This window comes from Ursus maritimus, unplaced genomic scaffold, assembly GCF_017311325.1.
Source record: "Ursus maritimus isolate PB19 unplaced genomic scaffold, ASM1731132v1 scaffold_2, whole genome shotgun sequence".
NCBI classification, from domain to species: Eukaryota; Metazoa; Chordata; class Mammalia; order Carnivora; family Ursidae; genus Ursus; species Ursus maritimus.
In genome coordinates this window covers 40,453,787-40,475,459 of record NW_024424452.1, presented here as the reverse complement: position 1 = coordinate 40,475,459, position 21,673 = coordinate 40,453,787, and the positions used below count along the sequence as shown (strand labels likewise).

Below are 21,673 nucleotides of genomic sequence, written 5' to 3'. Positions count from 1 at the left end.
TCGCAGCCTCACCTGCGCAGGCTTTTTCCCGGTTTGCTGAAGCTTCTACCCAGTGTCTCCCCTAAATAAGTGGGGTTGCCGGGAATCACCAGTCAGGTGCCCTCCGCCTTCGGCTACACTGCCAACTTCGGGTGACTGGGCCAGTTGGCTGGAGGGCCTGTCACTGACCCCCTAGTCCAACGGACAGGACCTGCTGCTGGGAGCTTTCCCTGCGGCCTCCCACAGCTCACGCATCCCCCCAGCTGCTGGGGCTGTGGGACCAGGCGGCCTGCCGTGCCTCGGCTGGTGTTCCCCGGACACATCCGACAGCAGGGGCACCCGAACGGTTTGCCAGAGCCCAGCGCAGCTGGAGTGGGGTGTCGTCTGAGCCCCGGAGACTGCTGTGTGGCACAGAGCGGAGGCACCCCACCCTTTGGTGCCGGTGAGGGGCATGTATCCTTTCCAGAGGGAAGAAGAAAATTTAACCCCAGTGGCTACCTGGTGTCCCACAGAGCCTAGTACATGGCAGGGACTCAGTGGTCCTAAATTAGGATGTGGTGGGGGCGCAGACAAGGATGTCCAAATAAAGAAACACATCGCTTTATTTTTTTGTATAAAAAAATTCCAGTTGTAGAAATCACAGACACACATGAAGTTTATATACAGATCCTGCACGCATGGGCCCTGCCCTTGCAGCTACACTCTAGGCGCAGGGTGGCACAGCCCCCCTGCGGGCACCGCTCTGGGCAGTGCTGCCCCCAGATGGGGCAGGATGCGGTGCCTGGCTACAAATCTCTCATGGCAGCTCCAAAGACTTCCGGAAGCCTTGGGAGAGACGCTGTCAGCCTAAGCATGCTGCCTTTCCTGTCTCTGGCTCCCGACCATGAACTGTCTCATGCTTCTCTGCCGGTCAGTTCATCATGGTGTCCTGGCTCTCTCTGGAGGGGCGTCTCTGCCAAGCTCAGTGTCCCTCGGCACGACCCCAGGCTCCTTCCAGCTTGGCCTCCACAGTGCCCTTCTTAAGAGGCCACGTCCGCGCAGCTTGTGTCTTTGGCTTGAGGGCAGGAATGGTGGGGAAAGGACTGTCCCCACTTCTTTGTCCGTCCCTCGGGGTGGAGGCAGGGATGGCACTGCCAGGCTTGCTGACCTCCTCTGGGTTGAAACCCTTAATACTGGCCCGTTCTGAGGCTGCTAAATGGCAGCTTGTGCATGTGGTGGGAATGGTTCCCAGGACAGGTGAGGGATGCCTCTGCCCTGCCTCCTCACCCCGTTCCGATCCTTAGGCCCGATGTGGCCTACACCTTCATGGGGCCTGCAGCAGCAGGAACGGCAGGAGCAGCACAGCCCAGGCAAGTGGGAAGAGGCGAGGGGCAGCACTGTGACCGATGCTATGTAGGACCTGTACTTCTGGGTCATCTGCAAGATGAGAGGGCAAGTGCCCCCGGGGTGAGCAGCTCTACTGCTGGCACTGGCCCTCAGCCCCACGAGGTTCCCCCAGCCCCCACCTGGCAAAGACGCCACCTTCTGTATCCAGCCTCTTTAAGCAGACCCCAGGCCCGGTTTGCTCAGGCTACCTACCTGCCGGAAGTCTCTTCTCCTGTGGAATGGCATGGGCCTGAGGACTGTGAGCTGAAAGGCAAGGGTAGTGGCCTATCAGGGACTGTCCTGGGGAGGAAGGCGGGTGGGACTTCCCTGCCATCCCAGATCACTAGCCCAGGCCCCGCAAACAGATGGAGGACAGGCGGCCCACAGGGCTCTGACACTCACTGATTTTGCCATCAACAGTCACCTTCAACCTCAAGCACTCGTCTTCCTGGCGGTGGATGGGTTTGGCTGCAAGATAAACCCGTGCAGAGTGTTAGGGAGGAACGTTTGTTGGGAGAGAAAATACAAGTGCAAACCCCATCTGGCTCTCCTTTCTCAGGCCTCTTCCCACTCATCTGGGACTCTCACCTTCCTTGTTTGCCCGCTTTCCCCTCACGCTCAACCTCCCATTCTTTGCAATAACCCTTGGCTTTGGAGGCGGCGCTGCCAAGCCCACAGACCCTGTCCTCTTGCCACAGTCCACCCTTCACTCTTCCCAGCCTGAACTTGCTGAGGCTTTCACACTGTGCTTCCCCTACCTAGGCCCCACTGACCAGCGGATTTTCTAACTCTTGAAGCCACCAGTGCCTCTCCACTGCCCTTAGGACAAAGTCCAAACTCCTTAGCACTTCCTAGGCCCCCATGATATGCCCTGTCCACCTCTCCCCACTTCCAGGGTCCCTCCTACTGGAGCCAGACTGAACCATATGGAGTTCCCTGAAGATGTCATGCTCCCTTTGCACGTGTCCCCTCGTGCCTGGCCAACGACTCTGCTTGTCCTAAGCTCTAGGGTCATCTTCCCCAGGAACCCGTCTCTGAGCCTCCTGAGCCGCCTCCTGAGCCTGGCAGGTACCCACGTCATTATCCCAAGGTCCCTGTGTCCATATCTTCATATCAAGCTGTTCTAATGGTGAGTCTTCCCGTGTGTGTGTCGCTTTCCAGCTTCCTGGAGGACAGGGACCCTATAGTGTTTTATTTATCTCTGCACTGGTCAGGCCAAGCAGAGTGCCCCATACATAGCAGAAGCTCACTCCACATTTGTCATGTGAATGAATGAAAACAATTCAGGATGGAAGGGGCTGTGTGCAGCTTTGTGCTGGACACACGCGTCCCACTGGCTGCGTCCCCATGTGGCCTGTGTGCGTGCCCCGAGGACTCACAGATATAGTAGTAGCTGTGTCCCTCCTTGAACTCCTTGCCCAGGGTGAAGGGCGTGAAGCGCTGGAATTTCTCCGACAGCTTCTCCGGGCCATGCTTGGCGCTGGGCTGGTTGCACTGCCAGCGAACCTGGTCCTTGGACTGGGGCTGGCACAGCTGGTACTGCTCGCGCTCCACCAGGTACAGGGTGTACCGCTCCATGGCAGCGTCCGCCACGGCGTCATCCTCATAATGCGGACAGATGATATCCAGGTAGTCATTCAGCCGCACGTGTACCGTGTAGTCCTCATCCCGGAACCTGCGCGTGCACAGTGGGAGAAAGCAGGCGGTCACTTGGAAGCCAGGCCAGGGCTGCGAGCTTCCAAATGTTTACTGGCCCCCCACAAAGAGTTTTCAAGAATCCCAACTCCCAATATTTGCTGATCTTGACCTCTTCAGTATCTTTACACCATCTTCAACACGCCTGGCACCATCACTACCTGTCGTTCATCCTCTACGTAGCATCCACCTTAGTACCCCTCAGGTACGAAGGCACTTCGCATACCCCCCAGATATTTACCCAGGGAAGGGCTGCTGACTGTGTCCTTAGCTCACTCCTCCAGCTCTTCTACCCGAAGCATGTCCCCAGATCCCAGTTGCCCCTTTCAATGCTGTTAGCCCTCAGTCTGAGACCCTCCCGGAGCCATCACGCTGCAACCAGGGCCCAGGAACCCCTGCTCTCCCAGCAGAGATGCGCTTAGCCCTCAGCACACCTGCGGCTTGGGGTCCCTCGCTCCTGGCCTTTTCCCTGAGCCCCCGAGTGCATTCACAGAGGTCAGCTGCTCTCCTGCCCCCAGCACACCAGGCCCACAGACTCAGTTCACTCACACCAATCCCCTTCTAGTTCCTCCAGTTTATGCTCAGGCCTCCTTGTCCGCTTCTCTCAAAGCCCCCCCCACACCCAACCTCCCAGTCCCTTTACCTCCAAAGACCCTCTTCTACCTCTGGGGAAGGAGCTCCAGAACAGCTGGAGTTCTCGGTGGGAGGCCTCGTCTCCCACCCGCCGCCCCAGGGACAGCCAGCTCCCTCCCTCAGGCCCCTCGGGCTGCAGCGCGGCGGCCCCAGACACCTGGCTCCAGCCGGGGCGGGGTGAGGTCCTGGCGGGGGAGATGCCTCCCCCGCCCCCTCCGAGCTGCTCAGCGACTCTGAATTCCCCGGTTGCTGCCAGCCGGACTCAGCAGTGTTGGCTGCCAACCGAAGCTCCGGCACGGGTGGGGGGAGGGCAGGAGTTCGGACGGGAGGCCTCCGGGGTGGGCACTCTGCCCCGTCAGGGACCTCTCCGGCGGCCTGGCCTGGGGCAGCGTGCTGGGCGCTGGCCGGCCACTGGCTCCTCTCCCACGGAGGGGTGGGAGGAGGAGAGAGCGAGTGAGGGAGAGGCTTTTAAAATTCCTCTCTGGAGAGATAAACATAGAAGCCATTTCAGAACAGGTATTTCAGCTCTGGGCCTGGCGTCTCTCCCCCATTCCCGTGACGGGCACTGACTCATTCCTCGTCCACCTCTGCCACCCGCCCCAGCATTCGTGAGAACCTGTGAACATTTACCTGGTCCGGGGTGGTGGCCCCCCAGACCCCAGTACCAGGACTTGCCCTGGGCACGGTCCTCCAGGCCTAAGGAGGGGGCAGGGCTGAGTGGCGGGGTACCTGCCCCTCCAGCACCGAGGAGGCCGGTGCCCAGCTCACAGCAGCCCCGCCCTTCTCCCCCAGCTGCACCCCCCCCCCCCCGCCCCGGCCCTGGAGATCCCGCCGATGCCCACTGCCCTGAGTCACCCAGGCCAGCTCACTCCCCCACCCAGCTCATCGCCTCCTCATCTGGCCTGCAAGCGGGCCCAGTTTGGCCGCCTGCACTGCACTCTGGCTGATTCTCTTCTCGGTCCTGGGATGGCAGGGTAAAAGGCACGCACACGTGTGGCCAGATGGACAGGGCAGAAGCTGTGCCTGGTGGGGGCACCCATTCCTCCCGGGAGTACACCTGTTCCACTTAGCACTCCTTGACTCTGGCTCTCTGTCTGGGAAAGGGGGCCGGCGGCGTCAGGGAAGGCGGGAGGGGGGCAAGGAAGAGGCTCCTCCTGAAAGAGGAAATCTGGGAGCTTGGGAACGGAAAAGGCCAGGTTCCCCCTCCCTACTCATGGCTTCCTGCCCCCGGCCTCCTCCAGCCAACACCTGGCATGGGCATAAACAGGGACTTCTCGCCTCTCTCCCACTAGCACAAGATTGGATCAAGGAGGTAAAGAACAGGAAGCAAGCAGTGAGGTGGAGGGGCTGACTGGGCCCCCTGTGGCCAATGGGCAAGATATACTCTCCGGGCGTTGGCAGCTGGCAGTTCCCTCCCAGACCTCACAAGCCCCAGCCTACAGACCCCCACCAGGCAATGTTGCCACAGGGTCAGGAGGAAGCTGGCACAACATATTCTCAAAGGGAGTGGGGGGCAGGCTAAGAGAATGGGGAGTCGGTGGGCGCTAGTGAAGTGTTCTTCCCGACCCCAGCGCTGCCCAGCCCTCCTCTCCCTGCTCCACCCTACCCCCTCTCCCCGTTTTCTCACAAATATTGTTCCCATAACTCCAGAAAACTCTCAAGGAAGAACAAAGGGTCCAACGGGGCTTCTTCCTCCCAGTACCATTTGCCTCCCAGCGCTAAACCTGCCCCAGGAGAAAATTAACCCTTCCCGCCCAGAACCCTTTGTAACCCTTTAATCCCTTTTCCACTCCTTCTGAAACTTTCCCATGCCTTCCCTCCCCCGTCTGAATCAACAGGTGACTCCTCAGCCTACCTACACACAGCAGTATCCCACTCCATGCACCTCAGAAGATCCCCGTGTGGAGTGTTGCTTCAGGGTCATCTCAAACACAGAATGCAGACGCTAAGCCAGAAGGGCCAGTCTCTCCTGAGGGGTCCTTCCGAGTGATTACAGTGAGCATTCTGCTTGCTACGCCTGATGCCCATCAGGTACCTGTCCATGTGGGCAAGGTGTCCAAGTGACACACAGAAGCTTTTGTGGTGGAAGGGCTTTGAACAAGAGCCCTGGCCAGCAGGAACTGCTCAGCAAGGGTCCTCACTTCAGAGTAACAGAGCTAAGAGGGATGAAAGAAGGCAGGGGAAGAACCCTCGCAGTGCAATCACGGGCATTTCCTGCCCAGGGGTGGAGTACTTCCAGTCACGGGGGGAGAAGTGGGGGAAAAAGGTCTAGAATCCTCCTCGCCTTCTGGTCACGCCCCCAAGACTCAGGTCAGGGGCGGCCGGGACAGTTACCCGGGTAGGGAGGGCTCGGGTGGGATGACAGCCGGGCGCCCAGGCTCGCCGGCCGGAGACTCAGCTTACTTGGGGTCTTGAACCATTCGCAGAAGACGGTGTGGCGGTCCAGCAGCGGCCAGGACTGCAGCATGTAGACCCAAGAGCGGGGCCCAGAGGAACTCCATACGCAGGGCCTGGTCAGGCGGGCGAGGAGAGGGGCCCGGGTCCGGGTTCCCGCTGGGCTGTCTCAGGGGCGCTGTCGGCAACGCGCACAGCTCTGGCCCTCCGCCAGGCAACTCCATGCCTTTTGCGGCTGCCGGTCGCCACCCCGCCCCCGCCCCGCCTCCTGCCTGCCTCGCCTGCCCGGAGCGAGGCCCCGTGGGCTTGGGGGCCGGGGAGAGGTGGAGGAGGGGAGGGCGGGGAGCCGAGCTGGCTGTGAGCGTCCCGCCGCGCTAAGGTGCTTTTGTGCGCCGCGAGTTTGCCTCGCTGGTGGGCTGCCCTCCCCGTGGGCCTTGCGGGGCGACGTGGGTCTGTCCCCGGTCTCAGCGGCGTGCGAGAAGGTGGTACCGACGCACATGCAGGTTCGCGGACGCGCGGTGGGTCCCTGTTGTGGCTGTCTAGGCTGCGCGCGGGCTCTGTAGCGGGAGTGCAGAGTCAATCGAAGGGCCCGCACATTCCCCGAGCCTAAGCACGCCTCCAGGCTTGGGCGCCCATGTTCCGTCCCTCCTCCCACCGCCTTTCCTGACTCTGTCACTGGCTGCCCTCCCCAACACAAGGGGCTGTTTGTTTTTAGTGGGTTTGTCAATGTTGTCTTTGTTCGGAGAGAGTGTGTCACGACTGATGCCGAATAAAGTGCGACCCCGTGATCAAGTGTACGTGTGCGGCTGGGGCCAAGGGCGCCTCAGCCCATCATTAGCATGCAGGGGAGGACACTCGGGCCCCAACGGGTCCAAGAGGGCGTTCTTCAGCTTCTTAGTGCGCCAAGGCGCCATGACGGTTTGTGTGTGTGCTGCTTGCCGACACACTGTGTACGGTGCGAAGGGCTTTGACTGTGACTGAGAGTCTCGGGCATTCACCAAGGGCGACAAATTAAACCACACATGTGCATCTGCAATGTGTAAATATGCGCAGATGGCGCGCGAGTGCTGAAGGCATCTGTGTGTAGTTCTTCACAGCCGTCGATGTGGGGAAGCAGAGCTCTGGCGTACGTGTGCTAATGTTAGTGAATGGCGCGGTCTCAGAGAGGGAAACGTGGCCCGGCGCGGGGCAACTGGGGCGGGGCGGGGTTCGCGCCGGCGGCCCCAGGCCCGGCGGCGGAGGCCCCGCGCCGGCGGGCCCTCCCCCGCCAGGGCTCGGGGCTCGCCGGACTTGGCTCCCTCGGGCTCTTTCTTCCCACCGGGATCTGCTGCCGCCCGGAGCAGGGTTGGTGCAGGGGGCACATAGGTGTTTGCGTGAGGGGCTCAATGGTGCGTCCGGAGCGGGAGGCCCGATGCTGCTGCCTGCGTGCTTGGCGGCTCGCGTTCGTGTCACTGCGTGGTCTGCTCTGCGCTGCCCGGCTGGCGTTGCGAGTCGCCTCCCAGGCCGGCCCTTCCCCGCCGCCGCGCCTGCGGAAGCCGCAGGCCCGGCCTCGCCGGCTCCCGCCCAGCTCCCTGCCGCCCAGGCCGTTTCATCCTCGCCTTTACAGCCACCCGCGACAGCGTCACATGCGGCCGCGACGCCGCTGCCAGTCGGGAGCAGAGGTCCCTCGGGAGGAGCTCGGGGCGGGAGGGCCGGGGTTGCCTCCGAGGGGCCGCAGGCGGCGGGAGGCGAGACCAGCCCCCGCGGACTGTAAACAATTTCCTGAGCGTAACTGGAGTGTTCGTCCAGCCTGGCCTGCGCACGCCCCGGCCTCCCAGTCCCCCGCCGCCCCAGGCGGCGGCGCCCAGCCCGGCGGTTGCCGAGGTGTGCGGCCCGCCGCTCCCGCGGGTCCGGAAGTCCAGAGCCCACCAGCCCCAGGGCGGCGCCCCCACGCGCTTTGCTCACCTGGGAGACACCTGGGTGACCCCCTACGTGCCCCCTGGCGAGACGCCCGATCCCTGCTCGGGTGTCCCGGAGAGTCGCAGCTCCGCGAGCGCGGGCCCGTTAGTCCACTGTTAGTCCACGGCGGCATCGCCCGCGCCTGCCCCGCACCTAGCGCACGTGGTAGTTGGTCCGTACGTGTTCGTGAGGGAGTGAAATCACCGTGGAGTGAGGGGGCCGGGCTTCTGCGAGACGTACTGCGGGAGAGGTTATGGAGCGGGCTGGTGGGAGCTCTTCAGAGAGGGTGGCAGTTGCCCGCCGCAGGAGACGGGCACATCCCGCGTTTCGACCTCCGACTGGGGGCGGGAACGTGGGGTCCCCAGCTGCGCCGCTCGGCCGGGCAGGTTGGGGCGCGCTCAGCCCAGCGCCCGGCGAGGCCACGTCGGTTCCCGCTCTGCCTGCGTCTAGGGCTGGGGCAGGGCTGAGGCGAGCTGGGTGAAAGAGGTGGGGGCCTTCCCTGATTCTCAGTTCAGGCTTTGGCCGCATCACTCTTTGGATCCCTGTATTTGGTGCGTCGGGGGCGTTTGTCAGACGATGGGGCCCTCCCGTGGGTGTTATGGGCACCCGGGGTTAGGGTGGAGTCTAAGATACACTCCTGGCCCAAAGCCCCCAGGCCAGGAGGGGGAAATGATAGACAAGCCGCCCTTTATACAACACACTGGCTGGGGCTGTAGTCCCACCGCGCCCCTCACTCGCCTGCAAAAGTCTTCAGCCGCGGCGACGCCCAAGCGGGCCGAGGAGGGCTGCAGGCACTGCGCGATCCAGAAGGAGACTCTACACGGGACTTACGCTCGAGCCCGGCCTCCTCCCTGCCCCTTCCTTCCCTTCCTCCCCATCCCAGCCCCAGCCTGCCCGCGGCTCTTGGGTTCGGCTCTCGCCTTGACGGCCTGTCACCGCCGAGAGTTGTGCGCCTGTGTTAGCTCAGTACTGCTACCCCCGGGCAAACATCTGTGCCTGCGGCGGGAGCCGTCTGGAGGTGGCTGTCTGTCTGTTCGCCTGTCTGGGAAATTCTACCGCGTCCTTTTCTGGGAATTCCTGAGGCAGGAAGAGCTGCCCGAGTGCCCTGTGGGCAGGCCGGGCCTCCGGAGAGGGGTGCTGTCCACCGCGGAGGCGGGGCCACTCCTCTCCTGAGGCGCCCTTGCAGTCTGGGAACCACAGAGCGCCTGCTTGCCACTCCCTTGCTGAGCCCTGTGGCTTGAGGTGGGAATGCCAGGGCCACCGCCTGGGCGCTGCCCAACTGGCGGAGCCCCGGGGCATCTCTGGGCAATGGGGGTGGGAGGCGGGAGTGGGGAGCTGCCAGGGTGGACCCTGAACCTGGAGAAGCCTCTGCCCCCTCCTCCGTCCGTGTTCTTTCGAAAAATAAAGGGTGTGTTTCCACTTTATGAGTAATGTGTGCATATTTTTCAAAAGTTGGTGAAAATAGAGAACAGGAGAATAAGGGGTGGGGAGGCCAGCCACTGTTAGCATCCTTGTGTCTTCCCCGCCAGCCCTTTGCTTCTTGGAAACTTCCTTGCTTGCTTAGATAGTTTGATAAACATGACTCATTTCTATTGTTACTTACTCTTGTAAACAATATTTGTAATGGCAGCATAACACGTCCCCATGAAGTGCCCTGTAGGCTGTGTAATGAGGCTGCGTGGGAAATACACAAACAGACGCACGCGCCTAAGGACTGCTCAGTCCCGAGAGAGGAGCTGATCACCTCCCAGAGCTTACAGATGATCCCGAGATTGACTCCATGCTAGAAGCCTTTGTGGCACTGCCCCACTCCAGATGGGGCCTGGATGGGGCTGGGGCTTAGCAGAGGATAATGGAGGTGGTGCCGCTCTCATGGAGCTTAAGTTTTAGATGAAATCTTGGACATCTGCTTTCCTAGGTTTTGGAGGATTTTCGAGATGAGAAAAATGCTTATGCCAAATGGAAGCCAGACTTTGACTACTGGTCCAGTTCTCTCACTGAGGGTCAAGGTGACCAGAACCTCATGGATCTGTCCTCCCCCATATCCAGCTCCGGAGCTGAGGGGCAGGCCGAGGGGGCAGGCTGACTCAGAGACTCAGAAGGTGGCTCTTCCCCTGAGCGCCTGTACTTGGGGTGGGGGGGTGGGGAAGGGGAGGCTGCAGGATGGGGAGGGAGGGAGATGGTACGGGAAGTGCTAAGGAGGAGGGGACTGTGGTTTCTGCACAGAAAGCACCAGAAGGTGTTTTGGTACTGCTGCCTTCTCCACCAAGAACTGACTAATCGCTCCTTGCCGACACTGCGCTGGGAGGCGCTGGCGCACTTTGAGGGATATCCTCACCCTAAAGTAATTGAGTTCCTGGCAAATATATAATTGTAGGAATATAGGCTAAGAATGATAATAGAGGCATAAGTGAGACAACAGGCCGTGGGCTCACAGAGGAAGGAAGATCTATTTGGGTGAGGAGGGCTTCGTAGAGGAGGGGATACTTGAGATGGGGTTTCTGAGGGGTAGGTGGGCGAAGTTCGCATTCAGAGAACACAGTCAAGGGTGGGAGCTGCCATCACCCTGGGAGCTCGTGCGCATAGGTCTGGGGGCGCGGCAGCAGACCAGAGCAGGTGGTTGGGGCCAGGTTGCCAATGGCCTTGAATCCATCACGCCTAGGTCCTGGAACACTGCTCCAAGTCGGCCTCCCAGATCTTTTTTTAAGATTTTTTTTTTTAAGATTTATTTATTTATTTGACAGAGAGACAGCCAGCGAGAGAGGGAACACAAGCAGGGGAGGAGAGGGAGAAGCAGGCTCCAGCGGAGGAGCCTGATGTGGGGCTCGATCCCATAACGCCGCGATCACGCCCGTGAGCCGAAGGTGACGCCAACCGCGCTGTGCCACCCAGGCGCCCTCCCAGATTCTTGAGGAAACATAAGCAGATTGGTATTTAGTAAAACCACTTGGGCAATTAGAATGTGGGTCGAGGAGGGAGCCCAGAGGTAGGGGTGTTAGTTCCAGTGGGAATGTGTGTCCAGAGGACAGGTTGGAAACAGTGGAGGGGAGCTTGGCCACAGGTGTGAAGCAGGGGGAGTCTGGGATGGCTTGCTGGGCACAAGTGACACTTCAGCTAGGGAGTGCGGGGGGAGACAGAAGGGCGAGAAAGGAAGCAGCTAAGAAGTAGTGGCTATTTACTGAAGATTTTATTTATTTATTTGGGGGTGAGGGAGGGGATGGGGGAGGGACAGTGCAGAGGGAGAAGCAGACTCCCCATGGAGCAGTGGAAATTTCATGCAGAATTCGATCCCCAGGATCCCGAGAGATCATGACCTGAGCCAAAGGCGGACGCTCACCCAGACCGAGCCACCCAGGCATCCCTGAAGTCATGTTTGCAACAAGAATTTTATGTTTCCCCAGCGACATACCTGAAGCACCCGAAAGCCACTCATCAGTGTCAAGGAGCCAGTCCCCTCTGCCCGTCCACTTTGCTGCCCTCACGACTCTAGTCACAAGATGGGTGGGCCTGAGCCACAGAGCTCCTTTCCAGCTGTGAGCCGCAGGAGTAGCGGGGTGGAGAGGGAGGTCTTCTTGTAAAGATTCTTTTTATCTGGTAAGGAAATCTTTTCTAGTAGCTGCGAGACAATTTACTCTCAGGGGAAAGGACTGGCTCAGTGTCCATGGCCACTCATGCCTTGATGAGAAGGGGCTGCTCTGACTGGGCCCGTCCACCTCCCGCAACCGGGTTCGCTCGGCTCCCCAGAGACACCGAGTCTGTTAGCTGGGAGAGGGGTTAGCTGCATTTGAAGGGCCAGTGGACTTCCAGGAAGGGCCCCAGGGGCAGCTGGAGGTGGGGGTCTGAGCTCAGAGGGCAGGAAGCTCAGGAATACTTGTGGCTTCGGGATGTCAGGATGTCGTGCTGAGCCTGAGTCTCTAGGTGGGGAAGAGAACACGCTGGATATAGGGCCTGGAGAATTCCTTTGCGACAGGGACTTGAAGGGACCCCATGAAAAACTCAGCAGCTTCTTTTCCTGCTTCCTTCTTGCTAGGACCTGCACCCCCCGCATCGTGCAGGTCTCCTGTGAAGGTCATGGAGTTAGTGCCTTCTTTGGAGTCTTCCGAAGATAACTTCCAACAGATAACTAAGGAGTGACCGGGCAGGGTCATCACAAAGTTCTCTCTACACCCCTGGCTGACGCGGCCAGGGCCCCACGCCCAGGCTGCTGTTCTCATGGAGGACAGCTGAACACGGGCCTTTGTTCTCGGGTTACTGAGAAGATGTGCCCAGACTACCGTCCTCAGGAAACACCCCAGGTCCCAAGCAAAGATGAGGCTCAGTCTGGGCTCCTTTCCCAGCCCTCCCCTCTTCCTATCTGCGCTGTCTGTGTCTCCATTTAACTTCAAGGGCTCGTGCCTCCAGTTTGGTTTCTGTCCTGCAATTTAAAGGGGCCGCCGCTGTCCCGCCGCCCTCAGACCCAGCCAGCCTGCGTCATCGGCGGAGGAGAAGCCCTGCTTCCCAGCTCCCAGCCCCAGCCCCAGCTTCAGGCCTCCCAAGGAATGTATGACCAGCGCAGAGCACACGATGAAGAGAAGGCCGCCACAGAAGTGGCAGAAATCTCAGGAGCGCGGCAGCCCCCGCCCCCACGCTCTGGGGTTTCACGGGCACATCCTGGCGAGGCCGCGGCCTCTGCACTCCATGTGTTATGGCCAGCCCGAACCCTTACATTTGTGTGACATTTTTACCACCTTCCCGTGTGTTCAGCCCGCTCATTTTATCACACACTATTTCATCTTTACAGGCCCCTACACCCGGTGAGGCGAGGCAGGGATGGCCTCCCCACGTGAGGCCGAAACCCAGGCTGGAGGGCAGTGGTATCCAGAATTCAGATGGCTGTGCTGTACGGGGCTTGGGTCCAGGTTGCGCTCCTCCATCCACACTGCAGGCTGCCGCACTGTCCTGGGTGGAAAGCAGAGTCTGGGCATAAAGTGCAGATGAGCTGTGCAAGGAGGAGGAGGCCTGCGTGGAAGGCAGGGGAGGGGAGGGGAGGAGGGGGCAGCCTTCTGGCAACCTAGCTCCCCAGGAGTGGGAGGAGAGGCACAGGGAGGAGGTCCTGGAAGGACCCGAGGGGTGTGGGGCAGGCTGATGAGACGCACCTGGGCTTCAGCCCACCCTGGCCTGTCCCTCATGGCTGCCCTGTGTCCCGGGGGAGCTACGTCCCAGTCCCCGTTCTGGAGCATTTTGGCTGAAGTCTGCCAGCATTAGGCAAAGTCATGAGGCTTATGAGCCAGGCGGAGGTGCCTTGTTGCGACGACGGAGCAGGAGAGCGCGGGGCCAAGAAGCCTTTAATGATCACCAGATAACACAAAGCTGGATATCCCAGGAACGCCAATATTGCTTCCCATTACAGTACTTGATAACATGGTGAACCAGGAGCTCTGGTTCAGTAAGGAGATGGGGGCTCCTCCAGGTGGTAAAAGATGGCATCAGCCAGAGTGGTGGACTTGTGTTAGGCGCTGGTCTGTCCTGCCCGTTTCCTAGTTCACACCATCTCATCCCCCACTCATGGTCTTGATGGGTCATCAACAATTAGGTCCAGTTTAATATTCGATCGGAGCAGGATCAAGCAGCAGCAGGTGGGGCAGGCACACGTGGTGGAGCAGAGCGGCAACCATCAGCCGGGCGCAGGCGGTGTGCTGGTGCTCTGGGATCTCAGCGGAAAGTTCCTGAGATGAAGTCTCCAGTCCCGTGGGGGCACAGGCAGGACATCCTGGAAGGGCACTGCTTGCAGATGGCCAGGCCATTCGATTGGGCCAGAGGGTTAGTGGCTGTGTGTCAGTGGGAACCGGTTGATAGGTAGAGATGGTAGGTGTTTGGAGGACACCAGCGTGGATGCTGAGAAGCGGCAGTTCTGGCCCAGATTTTTCATCGCCTGGCACACACTCATCGACAGCGCCACTAAGTTCCAGGTTGGTGGAGCTCGGCGGGTCACACAGGCGGAAGAAACCAAAGCATTAGGAGACGCTTAACGCCCTGAGGCCACACACGTTGGTTGCAGGAAGCAGCCTGGGCGTAGCAGCGGCCTGGCTGGCAGCCCTGCTCAAGAGCACCGCCAGCGGTCCACACCCACCGGTAGTGACTGTGGAGAAGCTGGGATCTTGCAGAGGCCATCATGTGACATTTGGACATCGCAGCAGGTCCAGCGATCGCCACATATTATATTGGTAAATATTTAGGTTAGCCTTGGCTCCAGTAGTAGGCAGTTTTATGGATGAAATCTTGCTATAGTTAGACTCTAATTTCTTAGGAGGACTCAGGTGGACTAGATTACATTTCCTGCTGGCTGTCTCCATGGATGTCTTGATTTTATACCCCCAGGCCCATAGCACCCCCATCCCTTGCTTTGGTCTCCAGTCAGTTCTACTTTTCCATTCGTTTTGTAGCCTGAATTTCTTCCACAAACCCTGTTTTAGTGGCCAGACTAGTTTATTACTGTTAGCTGGCTGTGTAGCTGCCCGCATGGCGGCAGATCTCAGCACGCCTAGAGGCCAGCATTGGCTGCAGATTTGTTCCCAGTGAATAGGTTGTCCTTTGGGCAGGTTGGTCAAAGCGCTTTGGAATGGTTATATTAGCGCTTATTAGCTCCGGCACCCAGCAGCATGGTATGGCATGGTTTTTATAGCCTCAAACCCACATGTATAGGCAGAGTTTATTTAGTAACTAAATACCCATAGTAACCAAAGCAGGAACCTCCTGGAGGGAAACTGATGGTAAACAGGCCTAGTTGTGTGACAGCAGGAGAGAGACGCTGTAGGGTACCTGCATACACATTAGGAAAACTGTGGGGAAAACAGACATGGGGTGGGGAAGAAACATAGGGTGGGGAACTAGGCTGGTGAAACAGAGGGGTTTCAGGTAGCGGAAGGTTAGGTTGCAGGCGAACTGTCCCAGGCCTCCCTTGGGCTGGAGTCAGCTTGGTATAGGCGCAGGGCATTAGATTTAATTAGCTTTTACTAACACTTATTGATGTATCCTTAGAAAGATTATCACTTAGTTTATTTGGTGGAAGCATTCAAAGGACTTACGGTATGGTACTGTAAAGTGGAAGGGACCAACCATTGAAGACCTTTATTATTATTATGATGGGAATTATGATGGATTTTTATTGTATACAGTTATAGTCATGGAACTGAACATCCCGGCTCCTGCTCCCACCGCCTGCAGCAGTCCTCTTCTAGACATACATGGTCCGCCAGGCGGTTAGCCAGGCAGCGGCACGAAGCTCTTGTCTCTCACACCGCTTGGTGGTCCGCCAGTTATCAGTGCGATCTGGCATCTTGCAGCTGCCCAGCTGATTTCGAAACAGTTCGCCCGGAGCGCCGGTCACCGGTTATCCCGCAGGCATTCAGTCCTGTCTGGGGTTGGAGTTTCTGCGCCGGCAGCTCTGGGAAGCTCGGTCGCGCGGCTACTCTGTAGGCTCTTGCTGCTTGCTGATTTTCCTACACACCAGCTAGCCAGGTTTCTAGATCATGTCCACATTTATGTCTTTATATAGTAGCCTCATATCTTTTAAGAGAGTGCTCAAATGAAGAGACTGGCTCTGCCCAGGTATTTGGGTGAGCAACCACTCAGTATAGGTCAGGATCCATGGCAATGTCTCATACAGGCTGGGGACAGGTACCTGTCCATACTGGACAATTAGTACCCGAACAGGTATCTGAGACCGGTCCTCTCACAGCCACTCGACAGCCTTCTGTCCCCATCTGGCTTCAGGTTAGATATCACGCATCTGCTTGCCACTTCCCAGGCTGCGCCAGAGCAGGCCTTCCGCAGTGGCTTAGCAGCAGCCTGGCATCTCGGCGTATGTCAGTAGCGCGCCCTGGGCGCCTGGGCGGCAGCGCCCAAATAGCAGGAAAGAGTGCCCACCGCAGCGCATTTCTGGTAGTGCAAATTAATCGCAACAGGCAGATCAATATCAGCCGACCGGAAGAATGAGTACCCGATCACAGGTGGCGTACAGCTCGAATTGGTGGTAAGCAGCCTGCTGGGACACATGGGTGCGCTTATCTCAAGACCGCCAGCGGACTTGCTGAAAGCTCATTTGCTTAAACTCCGGGACACTTTTATAGCCGTGGTAGCTTCAGCTGGCACTTCACAGCAGCGCTCACACTCAGGTCGCGGTCAATCTAGTCTTGCAGACCGGCCCGCATCGCAGCTCTGCCATGGGGCGCCTGCTTTCCCAGGTTCGTCAGGCTCTGCTCTCGCCGCCGCCGCCGACTCAAATAAATAATCACAATAGTATATGGTGAATACCATTGGTGGTAGATGTAAAGCGCTTCAGCATTTGTTGGGAAAACACATACAGGATGCTGCGGAATCAGACCGGGCTTGTGGAGTCGATAAAAAGTCGCACATCGCGGAGGCTGGTTCAGGCGTTTCGACCGGCGGCCCCAGGTGGAGGAGGCTTCATTTAATGTGGCTGCCTTGACTCCCAGGGACTGGGCTGGCTCACACCATGAGTGTGCTGCCTCTGGCCCAGGTGCCGCCATCGCCAGCTCACAGCTCATTCCTCCCCACAAATGAGAATAGGAAATAAATAGGGACTAGAGCAATATGACTAGTTATTATATAGATGAAAATGTGAGAAAAAATTAGTATAAAAACAAAACCTCAAACCTTAATCAAAGCTCATGATGATTTAATAAACTAGCAGCCCAGTTGGGTAGATAGAATTGTCTTGTTTAGTGATGGCTTATACGTAGTTATGTTTGTCTCCTCGAAAGAGAGTTGTAAAATTTAAAGCACATTTTTAAAAATTGTTTAAAATTCTCCTAAATGTGTTTCCTGTCTGGCAGATACTGGTGTATGGGATTTAGCAACATCAGCATATGGTAGTGTCCCGGAGCCCGGCCTGCAACGGTGGTGCTTAGCGGTGATGCGAGGCCGGCGGAGCCAGCAGCAGCGGCCCGTTGGTCCGGTGTTCTTTGTGCTGGAAATGCGCAGTGGTCCCACCGGGAGGTGGATTGCTGGAAATTAAGATCTTTTAAAACCACTATACTTTATAAATTATCAGCTTCATAGGTACAATGAGGTGTGTGACTTTTTTACTTGGAGCAGTGGGTGTGATAGATTTTACAGTTATCATCATTAACTCACGCTTACATTTGGCTGACAAGTAGACGATTGTGTGGCTCAGGCCTGGCTCCGGGCTCCCTCGCCGCCCATCTCGCAGCTGCCCCAGTTAGCTGCCTTAGCCAGCGGCCCACTCAGCCTGAGGCCCCACACGGAAGATCATCCTTCTCATCCGTAGACTGCTCGGTCTTTAAGCATGAGTTTGCTTGTCCTTAAAGTTCTCTGGAATTGGCACCTCAGTTTATTTCCCGGCATTTGGCTCTAAATTAGGCGTCGTGGTGGTCACGTCGCGCTTCCATATTCATGCCCAGCGGGTTTAGAATTGTAACTGGCTGGCTTCTTCTAAAAGAGGATGACCACGGTAGACACAAAGCCTATGCATAGACCTGCTTATGGAAAAACCTCCATTTACATTTTGTTATTTCTTGTCCTTTAACCCTTATGGTAAAATTTTTTATCATTGGTATTGGAATAGGTGCCGAGTGAAATTAGTGATACAAAATTGGAAGCAAAAATGTAGTATTTTTATTTTTATTATATCTGGATCCTCTGTGTTCTAAATGCCCATTCTGTTGAAATCTCTGCTTGGGATAACTCCATGTTATGGTACGACCACAAATGAGTCTTCACTCCTGTTAGATTCGCTTTTCCGGCACCCGATGGAGAGAGGGATGTAACACTCTCAGCACTCGGTACTCATTCTTTGATGTATTTGTGGATACACATCGAGTAACCGAAAACCAGCATAGTAAATCGCTCGAAGTTTCGTGCCGCCAGTTTGGTCGAGCACATCGAGCTGGAGAAAAGCACCAGCTCAGCTGTTTGTCTTTCAAATCACAGCAGTGCGCCAGACAAACGACGGTAGAAAACAATTGTTGATTCGCGGCGTCCACAGTGGCGGGAAAGCCTGGGCGGATCAGCACACCGATCGCGGTATTGTGCTCCTTCCCGCTTCCCGGCGGCCCGGCACTTCTGGCGCTTGGGAAAGCACGCTTCAGGTCAGGAAGGTTAGCTTCTGGGGCCACTTTACGAAATAGCAGTCTTTGTATCCCAGTGCTCCCCGCCCAGCGGCGAGGGCAAATAATGCGCCGGGTTTGCGTCGAGTCACGGCCTGGCCGCGGCGCCAGCGTTTTCACTTTCACGTCCTAGCCTTCATGGAGTTAAATAATTTCTTCCAGTTCGAATATTGGGATTTAAAGAAATGAAAAATGAATATACCAGCAGTTAGTTTCCTGCATAAACAATAGTCATTTTTAGCAATGGTATGTTATCCTATAGGTATTTGGGACATACTTTATACCGAGGTGCTCCATTCATCATTCTGAAATTGAAATTCTGGAGTTCTAATGCTTAATCATTAGTTTTGCAGTTCCAGTCCTCCGCGGTTATCCCTGCGAGCTTCAATACAGAGCCTCAATTCGGCGGAATATTCCCATTCAGGGGACAGGCGCACTTCACTCCAGAACTCTGGACACGTCCCAGTGCATCTAGATGCATTTAGCTTACACACTCACCATTCAATCTCTGGTAAATACCATCAGGCGTTGCATTCAGTTCGGTGGACCAGGCGGCCGGCGCACCCCGCGGTGTATTTAGGCTTCAGCGCTTTCGGTATACTTCACAGCTGCTGGCTGCCCGGCAGTCTTCTTTGATCAAGAAATCAATAACATCTTTTTACCAATATTTGTTGGGGTAGTGATGTTCTTTTTTGTCTCTTTTAGCATTTTGGCTTACTTTTATTTATATAATATAGATAGAGAGAGATAGATTAGGAGAGTAGGAAAGAAGAGGGAGAGGAAGTGGAGGGGGAGTGGTGGTAGGTAAAAGTTGTAGTGGCCTCCCACTGGTGCAGGAGCCCGGTGTGTGGATCGGGATCCAGAACCGCTGGAAGTTCACACCTGGCGCCCGGCAGGACGACGCCACTTGACTTGAACCCAGGCGCCCGTTGGTGGCAGTGGTGCTGCGTGCGGATAAAATATTGATTTGAATCATAATTTAACCTGCTCCAACTCCAAACAGCATGATAGAAAAAATAGTCACTTACATAGCAATAGCTATAGTTTTTAAAACTTAGAGCCTTTTAGAAATGTTTGTTTGCTTTCGATATGTGGATAAATCTAAGACTACACAAAGAGCTAGGAACTTGCCTTGAAAGAAACATCCTGGCAGCCCTGGTAGGCGGGGACAGGCTACGTGGTCCGCGGCAGGGAGCCTGGCCCGCCAGGACGCAGCACCATGGTGGTTAAACATTTCAGTAACCAGGCCGTCCTTTTTGGGAGGACGCTGGGCGCGCAGTGGTGTTCAGGCGTTACCCTCTGCGGCGTCGCGTCACGGCACCGGGTCTGGTTTTCGACTCGCAGTTTGAGGCTCACAGCCGCCGGAGCCCTGCCGTTATGGTGGCGCATTGCTTATGTTAGTAAGGCACACTGGCCTAGGCGTAGGTGGCTGAGTAAATAGGATTGAGCTAATATGTCTGAACTCGTGGCCTCCAGCCTCCTGTAGGCCAGTCAGATCTTTTCTCACAGCCTCTCCCTTCTGCCCAGCTTTTGCCTCCCGCCTCAGAATTTTGTGTGTCTTTGGGACTTGGCTTATGGGTGAGGTGGGTGGCAGAGAACAGGCCTTCTGTCGGTGCACCACGAGTAGCTGTCCCCACCTCACACCTGAGGCTACAGCCTTCCAGCCTGGAACTCCAAACAGATTAGCTTCACTGCTTAATATTCATCTGGCTTTCATCCATATATGGTTTCACCGTGACATCAGATCCTGTCTCCAGGAGACTCAATGGAATACCGTACGCATATTTAACCACAGCACAGGTGAGTGGATCGTGGTGTGGTAGCTGGTACGAGCTTCCCAGATGAGTAAACCCATCACCTGAGAGGCTCCAGTAGCACACCTGGTAGTGGACACAGGCTGGGGAGGTCTCTACCTTCGAGGGTTGTTTACACTAACCAGGTGCAGGGTGCCAGCCTCCTAGTCTCCCAGCTGCTCTGTATTTCATGGTATCGGCCAAAAATGTAGGTTTAGAAAATATATTAAAAGTTACTCAACTTTTCCATCCTACCTTCCTGTAGGTGCTCTCTGCCTCTGAGTACGGTATCTTCCAGCGGTCATACACAAGAGCTCACCCCGCTGTGGAAAGATAAACCTTGAGCTCATTCGTATGTTCGGCAGCGATGGTCTCGCAGCATACTCGCGGCTCCGCTAGGCGCCAGCCTGTCTCCACTCTCACTCCAGGCCTAACTCCTCCTTGCAGCTTTCTTGCCCCAGCACCACCACTAGCCTACCAAGTCGTCAAAACCCACAGGAGCTTCCTTGACTTCCTTTACTACACTAGTCTCAGCTCATCTTGTCATCTGCGCCTTACAGTTTCTGAAATCTGCCTGTAGTCTACCGTCTCAGTCTCCGCTCTCGCTTCCTGGTCCGCCCCGCACCAAATAGCCTAGGCAGAGTACACTTGCCAGAGATGAGTGAATAATTATGACCACGAATGAAGGATTATTGTTCAATCGCATGTTTCACCATTCACCAGCTTCGAGTTCGCAGATTCCAGCACTCTTTGGTAGCCGGTGTTTGACGGCCCTGGCTAAACAGTGGAATTCTACTCAATGAGTGAAACTAGGAGCCACTGTGGTCTCTGGTGGCCTATGTTGTCTGCCTCGCTCCCCAGCTCAAACACCTTTTTCACTTTCTCCCCACTCAAAATACTGGGAATTTGTACTCTGAAACTTAGCTGGGAAAACTCTAGCATATTGACTTGATTTTATAATGTCAACATGGTAGGCCTTTGAGGACGACTCACACATTAATTCTTTGCTCTTTCATTCTCTTTGTTGCTCTTGCTTTTTTCTCATATGTCTGTCACTTTATCAATTTTGTGCGTGTGTTTGCAGGTTTTTCTTTCTGCCCGTTTGCGTTTCCCCAGTGTATTAGTTTCATGGGGGTAGGTAATTTTATTCTTAAATGCATGGTTATATTGTGTATGTATGGTGGTGATTTGAAAAATAGGAAGATGGCTTTGACTTTTATCTAGAAATACTTAGTAAAAAGTCAGGTGGAAAAAGATATGGACAATTACCACGGACAGATGCTAGTGGGAGACTTGGCCTCCACCCGCCTCCTGAGTTAGACCACTTTCAGGAATGAGATGAGAAATTCTTAGGAAAGGTTCCGGTGGTAGCCATCATCCCCGAAAGTAATAGAACATGCTTAGCATGGTAAAAACATTGCGGTGGACTGCTTGCTCCTTCCTCCTCCAGGAAAAGCTTCTTCTATTTGGAGTGATCACAGCGGGACTATCTCTACGCCACCATCGGTGAAGTCTCGTATAGCTATCGCATAGTTTCGCTGCGGCGCCGACCTTCGATAGCTCATAAACCAGCTCCTGTCACCATAGTTACCTCAACGGTTGCACCTTGCTGATGGTAGACCTGGAATGGAAATAGGTGGAGGACCTAAGATCTAGGAAACATTTCATTGTAGAATATGGTTTAGACACACATGGTAAAAAGAAGCTACAAAGATAGCCATAGAGTGGGGCTGTAGAGTAGAAAACACA

General features: G+C 56.3%; 1 protein-coding gene across 1 annotated transcript in view; it reads right to left on the bottom strand.

Annotated features, from left to right (window-relative positions):
• Positions 1-563: 563 nt before the first annotated feature.
• EFNA1 (ephrin A1) overlaps positions 564-21,673 on the bottom strand; it is a 24,181-nt gene continuing 3,071 nt past the window's right edge. Inside the window, exons 2-5 of the mRNA XM_008697009.2 lie at positions 2,724-3,019; positions 1,747-1,812; positions 1,558-1,608; positions 564-1,395 (exon numbers count right to left, since the gene is read on the bottom strand). Of these exons, the coding sequence (XP_008695231.2) occupies positions 1,283-1,395; positions 1,558-1,608; positions 1,747-1,812; positions 2,724-3,019 (526 nt within the window). The 3' untranslated portion in view covers positions 564-1,282. The remainder of the gene's footprint in view (positions 1,396-1,557; positions 1,609-1,746; positions 1,813-2,723; positions 3,020-21,673) is intronic.